The sequence below is a fragment of the Typopeltis vanoorti genome, chromosome 13, assembly GCF_054136105.1.
Source record: "Typopeltis vanoorti isolate ZY-2024b chromosome 13, IOZ_Tvanoo_1.0, whole genome shotgun sequence".
NCBI classification, from domain to species: domain Eukaryota; kingdom Metazoa; phylum Arthropoda; class Arachnida; order Uropygi; family Thelyphonidae; genus Typopeltis; species Typopeltis vanoorti.
Genome location: NC_143561.1, coordinates 3500106 through 3525613, shown reverse-complemented (window position 1 = coordinate 3525613; position 25508 = coordinate 3500106). Strand labels below are relative to the sequence as shown.

Sequence of the window (25508 nt, the reverse complement as noted above, 5' to 3'; positions counted from 1 at the left end):
ACTGATGTCAGTCTTACCACCAGCTTAGAGCTTTCTCGGACAACCGCAGGAGCACAATCCAAGCCTTAAGAACGTTGAAAGGAGACTTCTGGAGCTCTCTCGGGGGATCTAGTGGTCTGCCACTGGAATCCTCGAAAGTAACCAGACGCTCTGACACTCTAACTTGACCTTGAACTGCAACTGGTCTGCTACTGGAATTCTGCTTACAAGTGATCCTTAAGGTAGTCCAAACTCGGAGACATGTTGATCTTGAAAACTTGACCTTAGGTCTCTTCAGTGGGAGCCAGGCCCAAGTGGAGATACCAGCCAGAAGCATTAGCAGGTCATCTCTACCTATAGGAGATGCAAAATGGTGTGCCACCCTTTTTTTAATAAATTAGTCTGGATTTAGAGAAAGATGTTGAAAGTTTATTTTCACTTGGTTAGAGTATAATAAAATTAGTTTAATCCTTTATCCAAGTTTGAGCAAACAAAGTTTGCGCCTGAAAGTATCTTCAGGACTGGGGTAAGGTGGTAGGAGTGTTGGTAGCTTGCTCCACCTTTGCAGCGAGTTGCCCTGGTGTTGTACCACCTTACCCCAGTCCTGAAGATACTTTCAGGCATAAACTTTGTTTGCTCACACTTGGATAAAGGATTAAACTAATTTTATTATGTTTTATATTGTATTTTTTAAATTTCGGCAATAAGCCGCTTTAGACACACAAATTCTGCAACACACTGCAACTCATTTTGATGGGGTTAATAGTAAGTATTTAACATATTGCATTTCAATTTTTCAATTTCAATTATTGCATTTTAAATTTTTGTCATTTTTGGGTTATGGGGTGCAGGTTAGACACTTGCCACAGGCACTTCATACCCTCATACTGTACTGACATCCTCACATAAAATTTATAACAGAAGTTGAAAAAGAGGGTAAATTGGCCTCGTTAGGCATTTTGCATTTTTGCTCTCTGTATGGTGATCTTATTACTTCAGTATATTATAAACCAACTTTCACTAGCCATTACATAATTCAGTTCATAATCCTCCTCAAAAGCTGAGCATTGTAAAGAACCTATTAAGCCATGCACACATTCTCTGTGCCAATTCCCATGATTTCCAGGTAGAAACTAGTAATATCCAGAATGTGATGATCGAAAATAGTTTCTCCAAGAAATAAATACAACACATCTATAATTCCTATACACCAATTCCAAGAAACTAAGATACTATACTGAGTTCCAATTCTTTACATCTCCAATGTCTCTGAACATGTTTCAAGAAGAATTATTAAAGAAATATAACCTGATACTAAGATTTTTTCCTATTAATATATACTCATCTTGACTACCTTCCAGGTGTGTACCAAGTTCCATGTGTGCATAACCTTCTTTATTTTGGACAAACTTGTCATGCTGTGGAAAAAAAACAATAGGGGATCATCAATCTTACATTGCATATAATAAACTCCAAAAGTCTGGCATGGTACAGCATGGAATGGATAATGAACATAGAATCTTCTGGTCAATTTAAATACATACAATTATTTAAGGGAAATGCCTAAGCCTTAGTGAACCACTGAACCTGAATCAAAACGATTGGATGTCTTTACCATAATATGGGAGAGTCTCATTCTGCTTAGTCATCACTGGTTTTAAGTACCATACCATCAATTTCCTGACACACTCAAGGGGGTGTACAGGATATGATAGTACTACATGAAAAATTTACATCATTGCTAACTTCCTATCTACAATTTTCCTCTAAATCAGTCTGTTACTTGTCAAGCCTCCAACATTATCAGATCTTATATTTCTATCGTCTAAGGCACATTGTACCATATCAATCCACCTATATCTTGGTCTTCCTATGGGTTGTTTTCCTGACAACCTGGCAGAGAACACTTGTTTTGCTAATCTTTCTTCGCCTATTCTGTTTAAGTGACCATATCACCCGAGATTAGCTCTGCTAACGCATTCCTGGATGCTAACAATGTCAAGTTCTTTCCGTTCCATCTGTTCCTGCCTCTAATCTTTCTCAGGACTCTCATATCTGCGGTCTCTAGTCTTTGGTCAAGTGTTTTACTTCTGACCTAGCTCTCAGATCCATTAGTTAAAACTGGTTTGAACACTGTCTTGTATACAGCTAATTCAGTGTTCCGACTAATTTCTCTCTTATTCCATATGAATTTATTCAATTGACTTTCTACCATACCAGCTTTGTTGATTATGTTGTCTATTTCCATATTTAATTTACCATCTTCAGTAAAAAATCATGCCTGTTTTAGTTGTTCCACAGATTCTCCATTCACAATGCAGTTGACATTTTCAACGATTCTGCCTATTTTCATTGTCTTTGTCTTTTTTACTGCTGACCTTCATACCATATCTATTACAACCGTTATTCAATTTAGTCAGATAATCTTGCAGACTTGTAGCAGATTTATTTAGAAGTATAACATCGTCTGCATAAAGCAAAGAACTGACATTAACATCTCCAATTTTGATATCATGTTTAATACCACTTTCCTTCATAATGTGATCCATAATAACAGAGGGGATAATGTACATCCTTGTCTCACACCAGATTTAACATTAAACCATCTTCCTGTACTTCCTTCAACTCTAACTGCTGACTTGCAACTCAAATAAAGACTAAGTATTGCTTGATATAATGCCCCATTGACACCATATAACTGTAGCGTATTGAACAGCTTCTTTCTTGGCACCTTGTCATATGCCTTTTCCACATCAACAAAACTTAAATATAGATCTTTGTTATATTCCTATGCTTTCTCCACTGTTTGTCGTAAAGTGAAGATCTGATCCTGACAGCCTCTATTTGGCCTGAATCCAGCTTGTTCTTCACCACGCTTTTCTTCCACAATTCTTCTCAACCGTTTCTCAAGTATACTTGCATATATCTTGCCAGGAACACTCAGTAGGGAAATATCTCTGTAATTCTCACATTCAGTTTTATTTCCCTTTTTATATATGGGTACTATTAGGGCTCAACTCCAATCATCAGGAATTTATCCGTTTGTCCATGCCTTCTGAACTATGCAGTGCAGCCACTGTAAGACTTTTATGCCACCATACTTCAGCATTTTTGGTCGAATATCGTCTACTCCTACTGCCTTTCCACATTTCAAGCCTTTGATGGCTTTTTCTACTTCAAGTATGGATATGTATTCCTGACTGTATGCTTGTTGACTGTTTTTTTACCACTGTGCTATCACTGCTTGTCTTATATAGCAATTTTTCAAAGTAATTACTCCATACTTCAAGGATATCTATTTCTCCCATTTTCATGTCACCTTTATCCACTCTAACTCCTTTTACAGCACTCTTTCCTCCATTTCTAAGCTTCTTCAACAACCTCCAGAATATCTTACCACCTTCTTGATATATATTTTCTATGTTCTTTCCAAAGTTCTCCCATGACTTTTGTTTAGCTAGTGTTACACACTGTTTCGCTTTCTTACATTTGTCTCTGTATTCTCTAAGAGTACAAGCTGACTTATTTGCCAGGAACTTTTGATATGCTTTCTTCTTTTCCTTCATTGCCTTTTTAACTTCCTGTATCCACCATGGAGTTCTGATTTTTCTATCCTTGCAGACAACCTCACCACATGCCTCTCTGGCTGAATCAATCAGAGTTTTCTTCAAGGCTTGCCACTGTATCTGAAGGTTTGGTTCCTGTTCTCAAACCCTTCATTTTTTCTTCAATAATCTTTGTGTATTTTAGTCTACAGTTCACATCTGAGAGCTGCTCAACTTTTATTCACTTTAAAACATTGTTACATGTTATTCTTTTCAATATTATCATATTTCAATATGATAATAGTATTACATTCACTTTTCAATAGTATCATATTCGTATATCAATGTCAACATCATATGTGCAACGCAATGCTAATATATTTTGAAATAATCCATGTTAGCATTCTACCCTGTTCAACCATTGCCATACTAAGAATATATTCAGTTGAGTCTGCCAGTTGAATATAGGAAGTATCAGCAATGCTAAGAGTGAATGTCTTACTAGACTTCTTCATGACAACAGAATTGATATCATACAAGAAACCATGCAGGTAATGTGTCACAACTATGAGAAACACTCTCCATTTCTGGTTTCAATCTTATAGGAGCAACATACCATCAGATGTATGGGATAGCCACCTATGCCTGAAACTCACTTACTAAGGTCCATTTCATTTCTGCTAGTGATGTTTCAAACATATCTACCGTCATTATAGAAGTTAACGACTTAAAAATAATTAATGTTTGCAAGCCAGCATCTACAAGCTGGCCTGATGAAGTTTTGAAGGTCTTAATGCATCCTGCTATTTATATTGGAGACTTTAACAGTCATCATACCCAATGGGGTTATAGAGAAACTGATGCAAATAGTGCCAAGCTATCCGAGTGGGCAGAGGCAAACAACATACAGCTGATCTTTGATCCCAAGGATAATTGCCCTTTTAACATGGCTAGATGGAATAGTTGCACCAATCCTGACTTATGTTTTGTTACAACCAATCAAAGGGGCCTCCCAGTGCCGACCAGCCATCATGTTTTGCAACGATTCCCACACAGTCAACACCACCCTGTCTTTATTGAGGTGGGCCCTCAAATCTCAATTACTGAAACAACACCAATATCATTCTGGAATTTTGCCAAGGCAAACTGGAACAGCTTTTCATCAGATCTAAATAAAAATGTGCACTGGATTCCACCACAACCTTGTAACTACCAAAGATTTGTGAAAATAGTAATTTCTGCAGCCAAAAAACACATCCCTAGAGCTGCTAGAAAAGAATACATATCTGGCTGGAGCAAAACCAGCGAAGCACTTTATAACGACTTTCTGAATAGCAGATGTGTAGATGTTGCAGATGATCTTATTGACAGCTTAAATGAAGCTAGAAAGAAAAAATGGATTGACACCATTGGAAGGCTTCACTTTAAACATTCAAGGAGGAAGGCATGGAGCTTCCTTAAAAAATGGGTGGTAATTCCCATCGCTCCAATTCAAAAGCTGCTATTAGTGCCAACTGTACTACCCACTGGATAGCGAATCTGTCCAGAGCTAAATCAGAAAAACCTACACTAAAATAATTAGGAAGGAATTGACCAGACTTAAAGAAGGTTGTTCTGAAGCGATCAATTTATCGAATCTATTCACCAAAGAAGAACTTCTTGCTGCACTCCAGGGAGTGAAAACTGGTAGAGCACCTGGATTTGATAATATTCACCCTGAATTTTTTAAGAACTCTGGACCAAATAAAGTGGGATGGCTGACAAAATTATTTGCTAATATTCTATAGAGTGGTAGATTACCAGCAGAATTTAAAAAATCAAAGATAATAGCTATCCTGAAACCTGGAAAGTCCACTGATAAACCTGAAAGCTATAGACCCATAGGACTGCTCAGTGTCTGGCTTAAGTTATTAGAAAGATTTATTTACAATACAATTGGTACTATTATTATTACACTCTCCCTCATGAACAGGCCTGGGCACAACTGTGAAGATCAAGTTTTGGCCCTAACGACTCATACAGAATCTGGTTTTGAAAAATACCTTAAACTGCTGAATTCTTTATAGACTTGATGTCTGCATATGATACCGTATGGAGGAACAGCATGATCTACAAGCTTCTTAAAATACCGAAATGTAAAAAAATGATCAATGCTATTCTATGTAATAGAAATATACAGGTAGTTATACCTGTATATTTGATATGATATGAGCAAGCCAAGAACGCTTAACAATAGACTCCCACAAGGGTCAGTTCTGGCCCCTTCTTCTATTCAATTTGTATATTTGTGACCTTCCAAGGACAACGTCTAGAAAATTTGCATGTGCTGATGATCTATGCATCACATTCCAACATCAAAATTTCTGTACTATAGAGCATGTGCTAACTTGTGACCTAGAGGAGCTAAACCACTTCTTTGAGAAGTGGCGTCTTATTCCAAGCACTACCAAGACTGAACATGCTGTTTCCATTTGAACAATAGCATGGCATGAGACATCTTAAGAGTGCCACTAAATGGGAACATACTACAGCACAATTTTAATCCAAAGTATCTGAGCATAACCCTGGATCCATAACCTTTAATAGACATCTCTCCAATATTGGTGCCAAACTCAGAACTAGAAATAACATACTGCATAAACTTGCCAGAACAATGAGGGGGGGGGGGCTTGTGCTCACACATTAAGGACATCTGCTCTGGGCCTCATGTACTCAACTGCTGAATACTGCTTAGCTATTTGGCTGAACAGTGCACACACTAAATTAATTGATAGTGTTGATCAGATAATGCATATCATTTCTGGAACAATAAAGACTATTCCATCATATTGGCTACCAGTTCTGAGCCACATACAACCATCACAACTATGATGCCAAGACAACCTGATTCGTGAATATAACAAAATTTGCTGGAATCCACTGTTTCGTATACACTCTGATATTGACAGCTTTATATCACAGAGGCTTAAGTCAAGATATCTGCCTATTATAATGGCACAACGACTTGTCACCGAAGATTATGATGCAACAATAGCAAAGCAGATGGAATGGACTGCCAAGGCAGTAATCCCAGTAATCTGGCAGACTGTCTTTAACTCAAACAGCCCTCCATCAGGGTTCGACCTACCTCAAAAAATATGGACCTCCCTAAATAAGGTTCGCACCAACCATTGTAGGTGCAGAGCTTCCTTATTTACTTGGGGAATAAGACCAAACTCATCTTGTGACTGTGGTGAGGATAATCAAACTATACAACATATCACATTTGCCTGTCCTCACAGAGCCTACATGAAACCAGTAACTGACTTTATAACAGTTTCTACAGATGCTGTTGATTGGCTATCGAACTTAGACAATTCAATTTTAATTTTATGCTTATTTGTATATTTTTATATGACTACAGTGTCACTTCACATTATTGTATCCTTTTATGCATTTTGATGTCTTGTACGTCCTCCTTTTTTTGTGTGTGGTTGCATATGAATGTATTCTTCTTAGCCAAATGCAAAATAAATAAATAATACCGAGAATGGCCTGTTAGATTCAGGCAAAAATATATGTAAATAAAATATTATTGTTTTTTGTGGTTATGTCTCAAAAGTATATGGAATAATCTGAATTTTCAGAAGATTCCATTATCTACAAGCACAAAATTCTTTTGTAAAAATTCAAGTCCTACATTATTATTATTATTATTCAGGCCTCCATGGAGTCAAAAGACTCTTCATGGGAAGTCCTTCCTAGGAAACACAAAATCTATCAAAACTCATTGTGGGAGATCCCACCTAGGAAACACAAAGTCTATCATACCACTCATTAAACTCATCGACTCTTCTCACTCTCACCACTCTATCAGGCAATGCATTCCACGATTCAACCACCCTCCATGCAAAGAAACCACTCCTCACCCTCTTGCTTACAGCTTCCTTTCGTAACTTCCAGGGATGGCTCTTTGTCATCACTCCTTCCTGCTGTTCAAACAAGTGAAAGAACTCCCCCAGTGTCAACCCTGTAACCACCTCTCAACAGTTTAAAAGTCTCAATCATATCACCCCTCCTTCTTCTATCTACCAAACTCTGCAGTCCACATTTCCTCAGCCAATCCTCATAACTAACATTGTACAGTCCTGAAACCATCTTTGTTATTTGCCTCTGTCACAGTTAATTTATCCCCTTCAAATCCTGGGGACCAAATCTGAGAACAATAGTCTAAGTGTGGTCTGATCAGGGTCTTTTACAACGGAATGATAACTCTTTTTATCTCTACAGGTCAGCATAATTCTCAGTATTGCAGCAATCCTCTGTGTTATCTTCACCACCTTTGTAATATGTCCCCTGAATTTCAGATTTCTATCAAACATCAACTCTAGATCTCTTGTCTTCCCTACTTCCTCCAATACAACTCCTCCAATAGAGTATGAAGTGTCCCATCGACGTGTCTCAAACCTCAAGACCTTACATTTTGCTGCATTAAACCAAAATCCCCCCCCCCCATTCATTCATTTGCCCATCTGTCTAGTTTATTCGAATCCTCTTGCAAGGATACCACATCTGCACTATTACTAATAACCTTTCCCAGCTTCACATCATCTGCAAAGAACTGAATATCCCCCAGCAATCCACTGACAATGTCATTGATATAAAGGTTAAACAATGTAGGTCCCAGTATTGAGCATGTGGGACCCACTTGTAACTGCCCCCACCATACAGAACTCTCTGATACCTATTGGACAGCCAATCCTGAATCCAGTTGACCAACCTGACATCCAAACCCATGTGCTTCAACTTAAATATCAGCTTATCATGTGACACCCTGTCAAATGCCTTAGCTAAATCCAAGAAAATGGCAATATATGCCTTTCCCTCATCAACTGCTCTTGTAACGTTATTATAAAAGGCTAGCATATTACTAAAACAAGAGCGCCCTTTAACAAACCCATGTTGACTCTCACAGATAACATTACCCTCATCTGCCTAATGCTGCATACGGTCCCTCACTAATTTCTCCAAGATCTTAACTACTGATGACACACAAACTGGCCTATAATTATATAAGACATTTTCTTATAAAGCAGCGGTATGAAGAAAGCAGCAAAACTTTGCTACATTACCTGCACTGAATAAATTAAATGGGCTTAATTTAGCCCAATAATGGGAAATTGTCCTTCACACAGCTCATCTTAGTTAACATACATATATATTTTATTTTTTCCTTCTTGTGTAAATGATGTCTTCATTGTTGATTTGTCATTTATGTTACTTGTGCCTTGTTTAATTTTTGAATTCATAGCAAAGATGCTTTTAATAGTTGGATGAAAACTTTATGCAAAATAGTCATTATTGTGTTATTAATTTTTATTTAAATGCCTATTTACAGTTTTTTACATCACAGACATTTTTATTTAAATGTTGATGATGTCCTTTGGTTGGAAAGACCTGAATTTGAATCCTGTCTAGAATGCAAAGAACCTTTATCAGGGCTTTTCAAACTGAAGGTAAGTCTCGTGGAGACAGCAGGATTCCCCTGCCTGGGAACTTAAGTTTTTCATCCTACAAAATAGGCAAACCACCAAAAATTAGCAGCATAATTGATGCATTAGATCGGAGTAGCAGATGGGCAAACAAGCTGGTGGTGATTGTTACAGTTTATATATAAGCCACAGGTGAGGTATCTGTGAACCATAGAACAAAGAATGCAGATAGGATTAATTACCCTATAAGCAGTAATCAGGTTTCAAAGAAGCCATGTAACTTAGCTGTGACAAGCCACATGGCAAGCAAAAAAGAAAGGCTGGATGGAATGTTTGTTTTCATTTTGATTCATCAAAATAATGAAGAAAGAACTTTTTATGCAGGAAAGTAAGTCATCATAACACAAATTTCAACAAACTTGATCTAGTGGCAAGCTGTGTCACCATCAGATGAAGAGATTAAATAATCGACCAGTGATGTTGTACAAATGAAAAATAAAGTTACTTAATAGAATTAACAGTTTAATCTTTCTGAAAGAAACTGATGTTTTTCCTATTAATCGTTAATCTAGTCAGAATCAGAATAATTTTTTAAAAGAAAGAAGCATATAAACTAAGTGAGCATTAATGAAAAGTTCACAAGGAGTCATTTATTAATCTGATAACTTCATTTTTATAATAAAATTTATGCAAAATTTGTTAAACAGATTAAAATTTGACTTCAACCTATTATAGAGGGATAGTACTCTTAAATTAGTTAAATGTTTGATTTAACCTTTCAATATGCAACCATTACGGAATCATGGAATGTGAGTGGGACTATGGAAGCAAAAGTATAGCTGAAGAAACAAAAGCACTGTGGAAGCAAAGGAAAATCAGAATGAGGAAATGAATGATAGCCTGACAGATAGTGTAATTGCCAGGATGCAAGACTTGAAAAATGAGTTGATCAGAATTAGATGTGAGATGAAGCATATGCATCTCTGCTTTGCTATTCTCTAGGAAAGTAGAGAATAGAAACGTATGAAGACTGCATTATAGTAAATGAGAAATTTTAATAAGGTGTGTTATTAAGAAGGAAAATTAAGCAGTATAATTGATGCACCAGATAGGAGAAGCAGACAAGCAAGCTGGTGGTCGTTGTTGGAAAAAATTACTTGCTTGAACATAAAGAGCATGGTAAGAATGGATATCAGAGGCTGTTGTGAAGAGTGAAAGATAACAGTGTAGTTGGAAGGGTGATCAGTGTGTGTTGCCTAGGTTTGATAATGGTGAGGTGAGACAAAGAGCAGGGATCATGAATGGAATATTAGCAGAGCTGTTTGAGAAGGGAGTGGAGTTCGTGAATGTGTGGGATGCATTTGAAGGAAAAATGGAAATGTACAAAAGTGACAGGTTGAATTTGAATGGATTTGGTGTGTCGGTTAGAGAGAGACTAGCACTGCAAGGAGGAACTAGTGATGTGAACAAGAGAGCAGAGGAAGTAAGAGGTAAAGCAGAAGATCAGGAGAGAAACTGGCAAGACTGAAGTGATTATAAATAAGAATAGTAGTACTGTGAGTGATAGCAGAATGAGAGTACAAGATGAACAGGGAGGCAAGGTATAAAGAGAGTGGATGTTGGAAGTAGTAGCAAACGTGTGTATGAGGGTAGTCAGTATGGGAATGGGATGTAGTTGAGTCTTAGGAAATAGGATAAGTGATGATAAAGACAATTTCAAATGGTTAAGTACTGAGAAATCACAACCAATAAGTGGCATGGGAAGGACTGGTTTTACACCTAAAATTGAATTGCTGTGTTTATTTATAACTGCCAGTGCATCTAATTAGAAATAAGGGAGGTGAAATGGCTTCATTGATTGAGTTTATTCATCCAAAATTGTTGGAATAAGGATGATATCCTGATGGGAAAAAAAATGGAAGGATACGATGCTTTTCAATGATTGAAAGGACAAGAATGGGGGGGGGGAGGTATGCTGCTGATGATAGCAGGCAAATTATGTCCTCAAAAAGTGGAAATGTAAGATGTAAATAATTGCAATGTTTTGAGTCAGTATAACATGAAGGTGATAGGAAGAGATATTTAGTCAGATGCAGCTATAGGCCAGGCAATGTGGAGTTCGGTGATGAAGAAATGTATAAGCAACTTGGGGTAGTGAACAAGGGAAGGGTGAATTATTATGGGCAATTTTAATTATGACAGAATAAATTGAAATGAGGAGACAGCATTTGGGAATAAGGAAAATAAATTTGAGGTCTTGAAAGAAAACCATCTTAGGCAATATGTAAAGGAGAGCACATATGAATAAAGAGTTTTAGATCTGATCATTTCATCAGAGGATGTGACAAAGTATGGTTTCTCACTTCCCTCCAGTGAAGAGTGAGTGATCACCTAGGTTATGGCTAGCCATATAAAGACTTCTATGAGGAAAGGATATGTGTAGAATTACAAGAGTGGTGATTATGAAAAGCTTAGCATGTCTCCTAAGCTTGGTGATACAGCATGGAATGGGGTATTAAGTGGGAAAAATGCTGAGTGGACCAAAAGATATTTAACAACATTGAAGTGTGAACGTATTCTGAAGTAAAAAAAGACTGAATAAAGTAGGTGTCAAATGGGTGAATAAAGGGATTAAGCATGAAGTTTGGAAGAAGAGGATGCAGTGGAGGCAGCACAAAATGAATAAAGGTATGAGAAGTATAAAGAGCAGGCCAGTTGGTAGACCAACAAAAGTACAGTGAAAATCCTAGAGAGTTTTTCATGAATATGGTATGTAGAAGAAAAAATGATTATGATATGATGTTAATGGATGAAAATGGCAGAATAATGAGCATTACAGAAGACATAGTTGAGGTATTCGGTGAACAATTTATATGGGTGTTTAATCCTCAGAGTTAAATCACAAAAAACTCAAAATGTAGAGTATGTCGGAGAAGATGACTTAATTGTGAGTGAGCATGAGGTATATAAGGAAATAAATAAGTTTGATGTCGATAAGGCAAGATTTGATGACATATCAGCACATGTCTTAAGGGAATATTCTAGAGCATCGGCAGTAGTATTGCCATGCCTGATTAATGAATCTTATAACAACATAAGTTCCAAGACCGTGGAAAGAAGATAAAATTGTATCACATAAAGGTGCTGATAAGGCTGTGGCTATGCATTATAGGCCAATCAATATATCCAGAGTACTGGATAGATTGGTGAGAACTAGGATATAGAAATGGGTTGAAAACATCAGTAATCTCTGTACTTGTCAGCAAGGTTTGGTTAAAGGGAGATCATGTGTTACTAACTTATGTATGTACTATTATTATTATACAGGTATCTCCTATTATTAAATATCGAATTGCCAAGGCAACTGTGGCCCTACAGAAGCTAAAATCATTGTGGACAGATAAGAAAATGGCAATCACAACCAGAATAAGATTAATTGAAACTTTGGTGAATTCTACCCTTTTGTATGGTTGTGAGGCCTGGACTTTATTGAGGGAAGATGAGAGGAGACTTCTGTCTTTTGAAATGAAAACTTACAGAAGACTTTTGAGAATTCCCTATACCACTCATGAAACCAATGAAAATGTCCAGAAACTGATTGATTCAATAGACGGGAAAAAAAGGGAAAACATCCTGACAGTTATCAGAAGAAGACAGATGAAATGGTTCGGTCATGTGGAAAGGGCTAATGGCATCCCAAAGCAAGCACTAAAAGGAATTGTTCTGGGATCAAGGGTTGGAGCTGACTCCAATTAAAATGGATTGATAATATCAAAAAATGGACAAGTTCCTCCTTTTCTCAATTGACATCAAGAACAAGAGACTGAGATGACTGGAGGAGGCTAGCAAAGAACATCATCTGTTAAAGATACTAAGTAATTTTATAAACTTGGTTTTAATCCTTTTTCCCAAGTAAGCAGACAGACAAGTAAGTGCCTCAACATAGTTCAGGTGTGAGGCAACTCGTGGTAAAGGTGGAGTAAGCTCTGATCACCTTCCCTTAGTGTCTCCCTTAATGCAAAGCACATCCCCTTGCGGAGATGTATGATGCTATGCATTAGAGGAAAGGGCCACTACCCAGACCGGTTTCGACCTTTATTGAGGTCTCGTCAGTGGGAGCCAGACCCAGAGATGCCAACATTGAAGTAATGCAGAGCTTATAAATTTTACCTAAACAAGTTGTCACAAGATGCTTTGACCTTATTAAATATCTCAGGATGAGATATTTAATATATTTAATAAAAATCTCAGGATGAGAGAAAGATGTAGAAAGTTTTTTACCTTGGGTATACTATGAGTTATAGATACCAAGTAATTTTATAAAGTTGGTTTTAATCCTTTTTCCCAAGTAAGCAAACGGACAAGTCAGTCAAGTTTACGCCTGAACATAATTCAGGTCTCTGAGGCAACTCGTGGTAAAGGTGGAGTAAGCTCTGATCACTTTCCCTTAGTATCTCCCTTAATGCACATCCCCTTGTAGAGATGTATGATGTTATGCATTCAAGGAAAGGGCCACTACCCAGACCGGTTTCGACCTTTATTGAGGTCTCGTCAGTGGGAGCCAGACCCAGAAATGCCAAGAGTTGAAGTAATGCAGAGCGCATAAATTTTACCTAAACAAGTTGCCACAAGGTGCTTTGACCTTATTAAATAAAAATCTCAGGATGAGAGAAAGAAAAAAAAGAACATCATCTACCAACCATGAGTGACTCAGTCCATTTAGGACTTCGGGAGAGAAGAAGATCTCCATGGAGTTAGAAGACTCATCATGGGATATCCATTTATTCACAAACTAGCTATCATTCACACAAGACCTATCATTATCATACTTCTTAAATTCATTCACTGATGAAGTACCCACAACCACCTCTGGCAACCTATTTCACCTAGATCACCACCCTCCAAGCAAAAAACCTAGTCCTAACACTCTTGCTAACCACACTCTTATACAACTTCCACTGGCAACCCCCCCTTGTTCTCTCCTTTCTTGTATGTACCAAAAAAAGTCTTCAGTGTCAATCCTAAAATCCCCTTTAATAACTTAAATGCTTCTATCATGTAACCTCTTTTTCGTCTATCAGCTAATTTTGGAAACCCCTACAGACCATCAATCTACTCTCACAGGGAGCATTCCAGAGACTTGCAAAAATCTTTGTTATTCATCTCTGGATCGTGTCTGCAACTTCATCACCCACAGAATCCAGGAGTCCCGATCTGTGCACAGCAATCCAGATTTGGCTTTATTAAAGCCTCATATACAGAATAGCTTTATCAGTTTTGTGTAGTTCAGTTCCATCAATATAGTACATAGCATCAGATCTCTTCCCAGAGTGCACCTTACACTTGGCCACATTAAATTGGCAGCCATTTACCTTAACCCATATTGCTAGTTTATTTAAGTCTTCCTGGAGGATCTCTTCATCATTTTCATTTACTATTGTTCTTCTCAATTTAGTATCATCTACAAACAACTGAGTCACTACATACCGAGTCCTGTAGTACACCATTGGTCACTTGCCTTCTGATGGACTAAATCCTCCATAAAAAACTCTGATATCTGTCCATCAGTCACTATCTAATGCAAATCACCAGATTCATATTCATCCCTATTTGCTCCAATTTATGCAATAGTTCTATGCAGAATCTTGTCAAATGCTATTCTAGCATTTGCAAATTCTAGCAATATCACTAAGTAGCCATTTCCATTATGCAATTCCATTGTCTCTCGATTATAAAAAGTAAGCAAATTACTAAGCAAGACATACCCTTCACAAAACCATGCTATCCTTTATAGAGTATCATATTCCTAACCATCCATTCTGAATTCTGTCTTTCACCAATAACTTAGTCACCCCTCCTGAGATGCTGATTGGCCTATAATTTGCTACTTCTGTGTTGAGCCCCCTTTATGCACTGGGGCTACTTTGCCCTCTTTCCACTCCAATGGCACTATATACAAGGTACTATAAAAAGTTTACAAATTTCTTGAACAAGGGAGATGCATATATAGTGGTATACTGCAACGTATACAACGGTACATTGCACCCTTCAATTGGAATAGGCCTAAGTTTGATTCTCATCGCGACGGGAGGAATCTTTATCTGGACGATTTCAATCGAAGGTGAGCTAGCCGATCTCATATGGAGGTAGCAGGGTTTTTTCTCCTGGAAACTTGGGTTTTTCATCCCGCATACAGACAAATTGGCCCTTCAGAACACACACAATTTACAGACAAAAAATACTAGTTGTGGTAGTGGTGGAGGTGGGCAGTAGATGTCGTTGGTGGAGATGATTCGTAGTAGAGGTTCGGTGTAGTGGTTGAGACAGTTGTAGGTGTCATCCCATGATGAGTCTTCGAACTCCTTGGAGGTGTCACGAATAATAATAATACTTAGATTTTGCAAAAAACTTTTGATAGACTGCCACACAAGATGTTAAATAAACTGAAAGAGATGGAAGACTAATTAATGAACTGGATCAGTGACTGGTTGTCAGACAGGTATTAAAAATTGCACATGAGGAGGGAGAGGTGCAGTATTCCAAAAGAGGAAATTCACTAGTGGTGTGCTACAGGAATCTGTATGGGGCCATTCTTGTTCAACTTACATCTTAATGGTAATATGCAACTGTTTGCAGATAATGCAAAATTAGGTAGAGCAATGCAGAGTCAAGCAGATATTATGGTCTTAGAGGAGAACTTGAATAGATTGTGTAACTGGGAAGGTAAGTTGCAAGGTGTAATGTTTTGAAATTAGGTGCGCAATGATGTGAATCAAAGTATAAACTTGGTAGGGAAAGTTTAAAGGATGTGAAGGGGATGAGAGATCTGGGAGTAGTGGTGAAGCACTTGAAATTCATGGGTTACTGTACAAGTTGTGAAGTCATCACATCAGATAATGACAATGATGTGAAGGATCTTGATAAGCAGAAATAAAGAGGTTATGATTCCATTGTATAAGGCCTTGATCAGGCTTCATGTAGATTACTGTGCACGAATTTGGTCATCAGGTTTTCATGGTGATGAGGATATGTTAGAAAGAGTCCAGAGAAGATTCACGAAGGTGGTAACTGGCCTTTGGAATGTAGAGTATGAAGACAGATTGAAAGAATGTAAATTACAGTCATGTGAATAGGAAGAGGAGGATATGATTGAGACATATAAGTTGGTCAGGGATTATTACCAAGTTAACACAGAAGAAATTTTTCACTGAATTGGGGGGGGGGGGTAGAACAAGAGACCATCCTTGGAAACTGTACATAGAGGGTCTGAGAGTATTAAGGAGCAGGTTCTTTGCATGGAGAACAATTGCCGAGTGGAATACATTGCCTTAGTGTGTTGTGAATGTGGTGAACGAATCAGTTTAAGGCATGGTTGGATGAGCTTTGTGGGTGATGATGTATACCTCCCATGATGAGTCTCTGACTCCATGCAGGTCAGATGTTAATAATAATAATAATATTATACTATAACCATTATTATACTTACTTTCAAATGAAAGTACTTGAAAGGGTTTCTGATGAATGCATTTAGGTTCAGAACTTGATTCTTCATATTGTACACTCAAAGGATGTGATTTTGGAACTGAAGTTCGAAGTATATCTCGTAGTAATTCAATTAGATATGGCTTGGTGTAACTTTCAGCTAACATGCTGCTATACAGAATCTCAATATTAGATGGCAGGAGTTCAAAACAAAATATCCACTGCACACATGCCTTCTGCAAGGCATATACAAAATAAGCGTCTTTAGCTTCAATAATCAATGACACCTATGGACACATTTGTTCATTTTTAATAATTTTATTAAAATTTAATAAAATATTAATTGATAAAACATTAATTATATTCATGAAACATTAACTATTAATTATTGCATCAACCGAAATAACTGAAAACAAACACTGGCTACTATTATTCTTTCATTTTTTTTCTTATTATGTGTATTCCTCCTAAAAAAATGGCTATGCACCTGTTATGCATCACTACTGTGGGTGTGCTAAACATTAGATAACCTGGGTTTCTCTAACTAATACCATACGTGGACCTCCAGTCATGAATATAATGGTCTTGCACCAGGCAATACAACTTGCCTAACATCTGAAACATTCATACACATCCATGCTCATGGATGTTCAAACACACAACCTAGTGAGCGGAGAGCAGGTGTGCTATCTATATTTACAATATTTTGAATTTTGAATGTCATTTTGAAAAGAATATTTTACTTTATTAAAATAAACTTATACAGCTTTTTAATAATCAACTGTAATTATTCTAATGGAATATGTGTGTAATGGTAGAACTTAAATAACTTGATGGTAGGATAGGTGACATATCTGTGAACCATTAATGCTGTAATATTGTGCCTGTAGGAATTATGTTGATATCTTTACTTGTTAAGTGTCTAATACTGATATTATACTGTTATTTTTGTAATAACCTTCTTGTACTTTTAGAATATCTCTGAAACATAATGGAAACTACAACTGATTGAACATGCATTCAACCCTCATATTGCAACATTGTAGATATAAGGTAGCAAGAGATGTGATGGCCCACATACACTAGATTAAAAGGTGCACTGGAGAAGGCTAAAATATGGAATTTCTAGGGCAGTTGTTTAGAAGTGAGACAGTCTGGTGTGTGTGTGTGTGAGTGTACATGTATAAGAGAGAGAGAGAGATAGGTGAGACTAGTGAGAAGTATCAAGTAAGACTATATTATTAGTATTATTATTATATCACACCTCCAGGGAGTCCAAAGACTCATCGAGGGAGGGCATCAACTCTGCAACTCCACGTCTCACTACTCCACCAACCTTCATCATCTAACACCAACGTCGACTACCACCACTAGTGTTTTCATAGACAATCACAAGCATCTATGCCCACGGCGGGATTCGAACTCGCAGATATCAAATTATGTTGATATCTAACCACTCGGCTGAGTCTATCAGCATGTACTCTGTCAATGTGAAGCCATGAAATAAGTGTATGAAAGTGCTGAATTTATAGTCACAAGATCTAACATGACTGGTATGGAGGTTATTATTTCAGTGAACCATTAGTCAAGTATTATTGGATATTGTCTGTTTGGCTAACCAAGCAGAAGAAGCCTGTATATACCATTTTGTCTTTACAATGGCCAAACAGGCTGGACAGCCAATATCAGAATTTCTGAACACAGAATATACTGATTCCACCATTACAGCCACTTGAGAGGCTAGTCCTGGAATCTACCACAGCCCTGAGAAACTTTCCAACCTGAACAAATTTGGGTGCATAAAACTGCCTCAAATTTGGGAATCACTCATCCTCAGATCTTCAATAAAATGGGCAAGACAACCCAATTTAGCCCACTGAGGGGTGCCATTTAGGACTCTAGGCACAAGTTTAATTGTCTTTCTTCAACCTCATTTACCCAGTGTTAGTGCCTACATGCATATAGAATTCATCTGTGTTCCCGGTGATGAATTTGACTCTGCCGAAATATCAGAAGTATTAGTCACCCTTTCTTTTGAGTGTGAGGGATATTTTTCAGAGTCCGAGCATTTCTTTTCAAGAACATATCTTTAAATGTGGTCATTCCACAAACCTTTTGCTGTAGTATACAGAATAGTCTAATAACAGTTCTAAATTTAGGGAGACTTTTAAGTACCATGTGAATAATCTCTGATGTTTTTCTGTTGGTTATTCTAGTAGAAAGGCTGATTCATTGACTATTCAAAAATAATAGTAATGACTATTATTTTTGAAGAAATTACAACATATACTGAATATTAATTATTATAACTTTGACTAATACTTCTGATATTTCGGCAGAGTAAAATTCATCACCGGGAACACAGATGAATTCTATATGCATGTAGGCACTAACACTGGGTAAATGAGGTTGAAGAAAAAATAATAGTCATTACTATTATTTTTGAATAGTCAATGAATCAGCCTTTCTACTAGAATAACCAACAGAAAAACATCAGAGATTATTCACATGGTACTTAAAAGTCTCCCTAAATTTAGAACTGTTATTAGACTATTCTGTATACTACAGCAAAAGGTTTGTGGAATGACCACATTTAAAGATATGTTCTTGAAAAGAAATGCTCGGACTCTGAAAAATATCCCTCACACTCAAAAGAAAGGGTGAAAGAAGGAACCCAGACTTTTCTTACAAGTTTTTATTCTATTTTGTTTTTTTTTAGCCACCAATAAGCAAAGTGGTATGTTATACAACAATGAAATCCATCTACAACCCAGTGACACAGATGCCTAGCCTTTCCTCTGATGGGATGACATACTTTGATTCTTATATAGCTTCCTCTGACAGTTTAGTCTGGTTTTCGATATATCCAAGACTACCAATGTGAAGGTGTAGGCAGAGGATTTGAGTTACTGCAACCTATTGTACTTCATTAATGTTCAGCCATACATACTACATACATCCAGATTGTAGTGATGATCTAAACATCAAATTCATCAGCATTTTAAACTTATAAGCTCATGTATTTTTTGTTGATCATCTCAAGAAGGTATGAAGTATTTATATGTATAATGCTATAAATTATAAATGCATTAGCAATTACTATAATTTTCTGTTATTTTTTATTTCTTTCAGTTATAAATAATAGTTTATTTTAAGTGCTATGAATAAATATTACAAAAATATTTCTTTACACGGATGGTGATCAAGATGAATTAAAAGTTGTAGTTTTTTTTTTTATGTTTTCTTGAATTATAATTTCAATAAAAAATAATCTTATCAAAAATAAACAAAAACAAAACAAAAACTAACTAACCATCTGTTGAACGAGTTTCGAGTTATTCAATGTCTCAGCAAATTCAATAATCTTGATACATGCTAATGCTGAAGAAACTGACTGTTTTACTAGATGTTCTGCTACTATCTTTACTATAGTGGCACTAAGCAACTGGATATTTCTTGTATTTCCTGAAGACAAATGAATAATTAATTTTTATACATTAAATCACTACTGTTCTTATTGCTATAACAAAGTGGAATTATTTTGAAAGAATAAAGTACAACAAATGAGAAATTATGGATTTACAGAGAAATGCTGACAGACACTGTCACTGGATTGTAGGGAGGTGTTCAGTTGTTTACAGATGATATGAAGCTTGTAAGGGATAGTGGTAATAATAACAATGGTCCTTCATGATCAAGAAGCTTGCCAGGGACAAGTAGGCAAATGAACGAGGATTCAGTTTAATGCAACTAAATTCAAGGTCCTGAAATTTGTGATCCAGTGATATCAGAAGAACTATACTACAGGAAGAAGTGAAAGATAGCAAGAGATTTGGGATGACTATGAAATATGAAGTTTAGCAGATGTATCATAAAAATGAACAGGAGGGATGCTACAATACTGAGAAGGACACTGACCAGCAGAGATAAGAGTGGTGATTCTTCTATGAAGCACTAATCAGACACATCAGGATTACTGTGCTGAAAGAGGTTGCTGGTAATTGAAAGAGATGAAGTAAACAAGGGTACAGAGGCAGATAACAAAATGATATTAGGACTTTTAAAATAGACATTTCAGAATTGAGACATTTAAATTGACTTGAGAGATTTTTATATGGTAGAACAAGGATAAGTGGGCCAATCTCTAGAATTTGTGAAAAGTGATAGAAAGTAAAGGGTGAGAAGCAGCTCTTTTTTTTTTTGGCTGGAGGATAGTTGGACTGTGGAATACATTGTGTGATTGGGTTGTGAATGCTACACAACACAACAATCAATTCACCATCTACCATCCATTACTTTTGTTTTAACTGTGTGTATTCTTTGGCTGGTTTGTTTCTGATGGGAGAAAAAAACCTGCTCTACTTGAAGAGTAATAAAAAAATTAAAAAATAAAAAACTGCTACCTAAGTGCAAGGTTGTCTATCATCCATATAAAGATGATTCTTATCACATCGAGAGTTGTACTCAGGTCTTTTTCAATCGAAGGGCACATGTCCCATCATTCTTTCAATTATGTGCTACAGATTATTATTATTATCATCTGAGACCTCCAGGGAGTCAAGGACTCATCGAGGGAGGCTGTAAATTACCCAACCCAGCTATCATACCTTCCCTTAAATTCATTTACACTAGTTGCACTCACTACCTGGAAGGGCAAATTATTCCACTCACTTACTGCTCTCTGGGAGAAAAACCTAGCTGTTAACCCTTTCTTGACTGAAAACAACCTTAACTTCCATGGATGCCCCTGTGTTCTCTCCCTGCCTTCCATATAACAAAATATTCCAGCATTTGAAATGCTATAAAACCCATTCAAAAGTTTATAGACCTCTATCATATCACCCCTCTTTCTCCTGTTAACCAGAGTCTGTAATCCACATACTCGCAATCTGTCTTCATAATCTAAATCCCATAATCCAGATATAATCTTTGTAACTCTTCTTTGCATCCTTTCCACAGCGTCATCCCCTTGGAACCCAGGAGACCAAATCTGCACACAGTAATCCAAGTGTGGTCTTATCAAAGCCTTATAAAGGCAAAATTACTTCCTTATCCTTACATGTCAAGGTTCACTTCAACATAGCAATTATCCTCTGAGTTGTATTTGCAACTTTTGCTATGTGACCTTTTAACTTTAAATTCTTATCCACCAATACACCAAGATCCCTTGCCTCTTCAGTTTCTTGTAGCATAACCCCGCTAATATAATATGCCGCTGGAACTCTAATCATGCCAAAGTGCATAACTTTACACTTACTAGTATTAAACTGACAGCCATTTTTATTTGCCCTGATTTCCAGTCTATTCAAATCATTTTGTAATTGCTGAATATCAGTAGCATCCCTGATAGCATTATAAACCTCATAATTTCAAACTATAAAAGCCAGATCTGTGAAGAGGGCACAGAGAATGCCTAACTACATATTATGTAAAATATAGTCAGGTTTTCTCTGCGGTAAATCCTGGTGGAAGAGATATCAATATTGGCTCTACTCACATAAGTGCTCAGATATGTATCAGATATCAGAGTGTGCATCTAGTACTAAAGTGATAAAACTGTACAGACTGTAGAGTATTTGATCTCCTGTATTGGTAATTGCAATGAGAAAGTATGTCTACAACAGCCAGTAATTAATCTCTTCTATCTATGAGCATGCTTACATAAAGGTAATAGAAACTAGGGTGACATGCTAGAACAGAAAATATCTAACCATTTAGCCAAATGGAATGAACTGTTTGTGGATATTTAATCCAGAATGATGTGTAAAAAAACAGATTCAAAACTAATAACTTGATTTTCACCCATAACGCGTTATACAGCCAACAAATACAACACGCAGACAGCTGACACGTGTTACAACAAATACAGTGAAAAATAATACAGTGTTTATGGCAGTAATATGATCGTAATATTTTGTTGGCGTTGGTGGATTAAGTGATGGAGACGGAGGGTTGTAGAGTTGGTGCCCTCCCTCGATGAGTCGTTGGACTAGGAGGTATCATGTCATAATATTAACAACCTCTTTCGTGTCTCTACCGTTTATATCTTTGGTACAACAGTTTTATATTAAATTCAGGGGCATAAAAACAAAGATGTTTAACATATGAAACTTTGCCGAAACATTATCCTCCTGAACAGTATTCCCCGAAGGGACTTACTTTCATCAACATGTCTATGACAATCCTGATGTGCGCCGGTATTTAAATAGTGGGTTAAGATCCCGATTAACTCCCTTATTTCATTTCCTTTGCGGCACAAACAAGAACGTAACAGACAGGTATAAAGATCACAAAGTAACGTAAAATCATTATCTCTTTCACTCATATCTGCCTCTGGAAAATCTAATTTCAATAACATGCATTCATTCTACTCATTTCACTTCAACGAACCAAACGCCATAATAAAGACTCAGAGACACCTAACAGGTATATCACTTTCCGTTATTAGAAGAAACGAATCATATTATCGTGCTAAAATAACGAAAATATTTATTTATTTATTTCGTTTATTTATTATTATTATTATTATTATTATTATTATTATTATTATTATTATTATCTATAAGATATTGTCATTGTTTTAGCTTTAAGAATAGCAAAATAATTCACATAATACAAAGCAAGACGCTTGCTTTGGCTGGAATAGCCGCTAAACAAAAATATCTTCGATAACCTTGGTCGATTGGTAAAGCCTCTGTTACTAATGCCTCACGAAAAAAGTTAAGCAAGTTTGAGCGCGGTTAGTAGTTGGAAGGAATAATCGTTCGATGCTTTTGGCACACTCTCCCTCGATGAGTCTTTGGACTCCATGGAGGTGTCACATAATAATAATATCGACTGCGATATCGAATTTTAGTGTTCCAAAAAGTTTTTAAATAGACACATCATTTTAAAATACATGTCTCCCCCTCCCAAATATGTACAATAATGCGGATTCTATGGGGGATACCAGGACTGGAGGAGCACAATTCAAGCACCTTATTTATCTCACTTAATTCCATTTAAGAAATAAACTGAAGGTTATTTTTATAAATGCTGAAAATATATATTTAGAATAATAGAAGAAATTGTTCATATAAATAAGTTGAAGAGAGCCTGTGTAGCTCAGTAGAAATGGCGTTTGCACTCTACAGCGCTTGACGGCACGACGAAAGGCGTTCGAATCTAGTCTCCGACTAGAAGAAATTTTTCTAAGCCTTTTATCGACTGGTTCCAGAGTTAGTCGATCTCTGGCACGGGCTAGCAGGTTTTTTCTCCCTGAAACTCGGGTTTTTCGTCTTCGTCCCGTAAACTCAAGAAAATCGGCCGTCGAGCCCACACTATTTTCAGACATTAAATATATTGTGTTAGAGTTATGGACCACCAGATGGCGACACTTACTAGCCGCCTTCTTCACTGCATGCCGATTAATTGGTGATAGCCTTGGGCCAGCTATCTCTGATTGGCTACCAGTGGAGAATGAACTGCCCACTCAGTTTCCAAAAGTTAGATATGGTTTAAAAACGGCCTCGCCTACTCCCTATATACGGGAACAAAAAAAAGGCATTAGCTGATTTTTTAGCTGAAATAAGTTGAAGGGTTTATACGTTACTCTAATCTTTAAGGCCTATGTAGTACTGGGGAAAAGACGTTTGCATCCGCAGAGCTAGGCAGCTCAAAAAAGAATCATTTGAAGTTCGATTCAGGTAACTGACCTTTTTGTCTAAACCTTCCCCGCCTCCCCGAGTTAGTCAATTTCTGGCATCGGCAAGAGGTTTTTCATAGCATAAACTCAAGAAAAATTGGCCATAAAAAACAGTGTTTCAAATAATAGTATACTGCACAGGTTTAGAAACCACAAGATGAAGAGTACATGCAATCATAGCTACACATAGTATTTTGGGCCAGCTATCTCTGATTGGCTAAGGTGAAGAATGATTTCTCCTCAGTCTCCAAAAGATACATATGGCTAAAATGTTGTTACAGAATTCAGATGGATTGTGATATATTATGACTGTGATAGACGGTTTAGATTGTAGAAGCATAATTTGAATGTCACGATTATATTATTAGCTACCGGAAACACCTGTTGCAATGTGCTACTTGTCTTGTGTCAGTGGAAGGAACACTAAACATGTTCTATTCAGGAACTGAACTCTTACATCAAGAGTCTCCATAGCACAATTGGAAGAACCACAGTACGTTGTGTTCTCCGAATAGAAAAGGACATGAGAAAAATTAAGTTCGATTCGCGTCGTGACGGGAGGAAATCTTGATATGGATTTTTTAATTGAAGGTGAATTATTCAGTCTCATGTGGTGATAACAGGTTTTTTTCTCTCCTAGAAACTAGGATTTTCATTCAGCATACAGACAAATCGGCCCTTCAGAACACACACCATTCACAGACAAAAATGCTAGTGGTGGTGGTGGGCAAAATAATTTAGGTCATGTTAATTTAGATAATTGAGATAATTTAGATCCATCAATAGATGATGATGGTGGTAGTAAAAGTTTGCTGTATTGGTGGAGATGAGAGTTGTACAGTAGGTACCCTCCCTCGATGAGTCTTCAGACTCCTTGGGGTATCACAAAATATTAATAAATAATAATAAAAAATCAGCTGACGCCTTTTTATTCCCGTATATAGGAAGTAGGCGAGGCCGTTTAGTCCTATGTAAGTTTTGGAGACTGAGTGGGCAGTTCAATCTCCATTGGTACCCAATCAAAGATAGCTGACCCAAAGCTATCACTAATTAAGAGGCACGCAGTGAAGGGAGACGGCTCAACAGGTGCCGCCATCTCGTGGTGCCTAACCCTAATACTCGTATTTAATGTCTGAAATAATGTGGGTTCTACCGTCGAATTTATTGAGTTTACGGGACAAAAACCCGATTTTCAAGGAGAAAACACCGGCCTTCCCGTGCCAGAGATCGACTAATTCGGGAACCAGTTGAAAAAAGGCTTACAAAAATTTCTTCCAGTCGCCGACTAGATTTGAAACCAAGAAGTCTTCCTTCGTGCAGTCAAGCGCCGTGGTATGCAAAAACACC

The 25508-nt window shown here is 37.0% G+C and overlaps 1 protein-coding gene across 3 annotated transcripts in view; it reads right to left on the bottom strand.

The window, feature by feature from the left end:
• The window catches only part of lin (protein lines homolog), a 109666-nt gene extending 86811 nt beyond the window's left edge, over window positions 1-22855 (bottom strand). For 2 of the 3 annotated variants that reach the window (XM_090402972.1, XM_090402973.1), the window contains exons 1-3: window positions 22637-22855; window positions 19791-19942; window positions 16482-16764 (exon numbers count right to left, since the gene is read on the bottom strand). In XM_090402972.1, the coding sequence (XP_090259098.1) occupies window positions 16482-16764; window positions 19791-19942; window positions 22637-22835 (634 nt within the window). In that variant the 5' untranslated portion in view covers window positions 22836-22855. The remainder of the gene's footprint in view (window positions 1-16481; window positions 16765-19790; window positions 19943-22636) is intronic. The other variant, XM_090402974.1, reaches the window with a different exon arrangement.
• Window positions 22856-25508: the final 2653 nt, after the last annotated feature.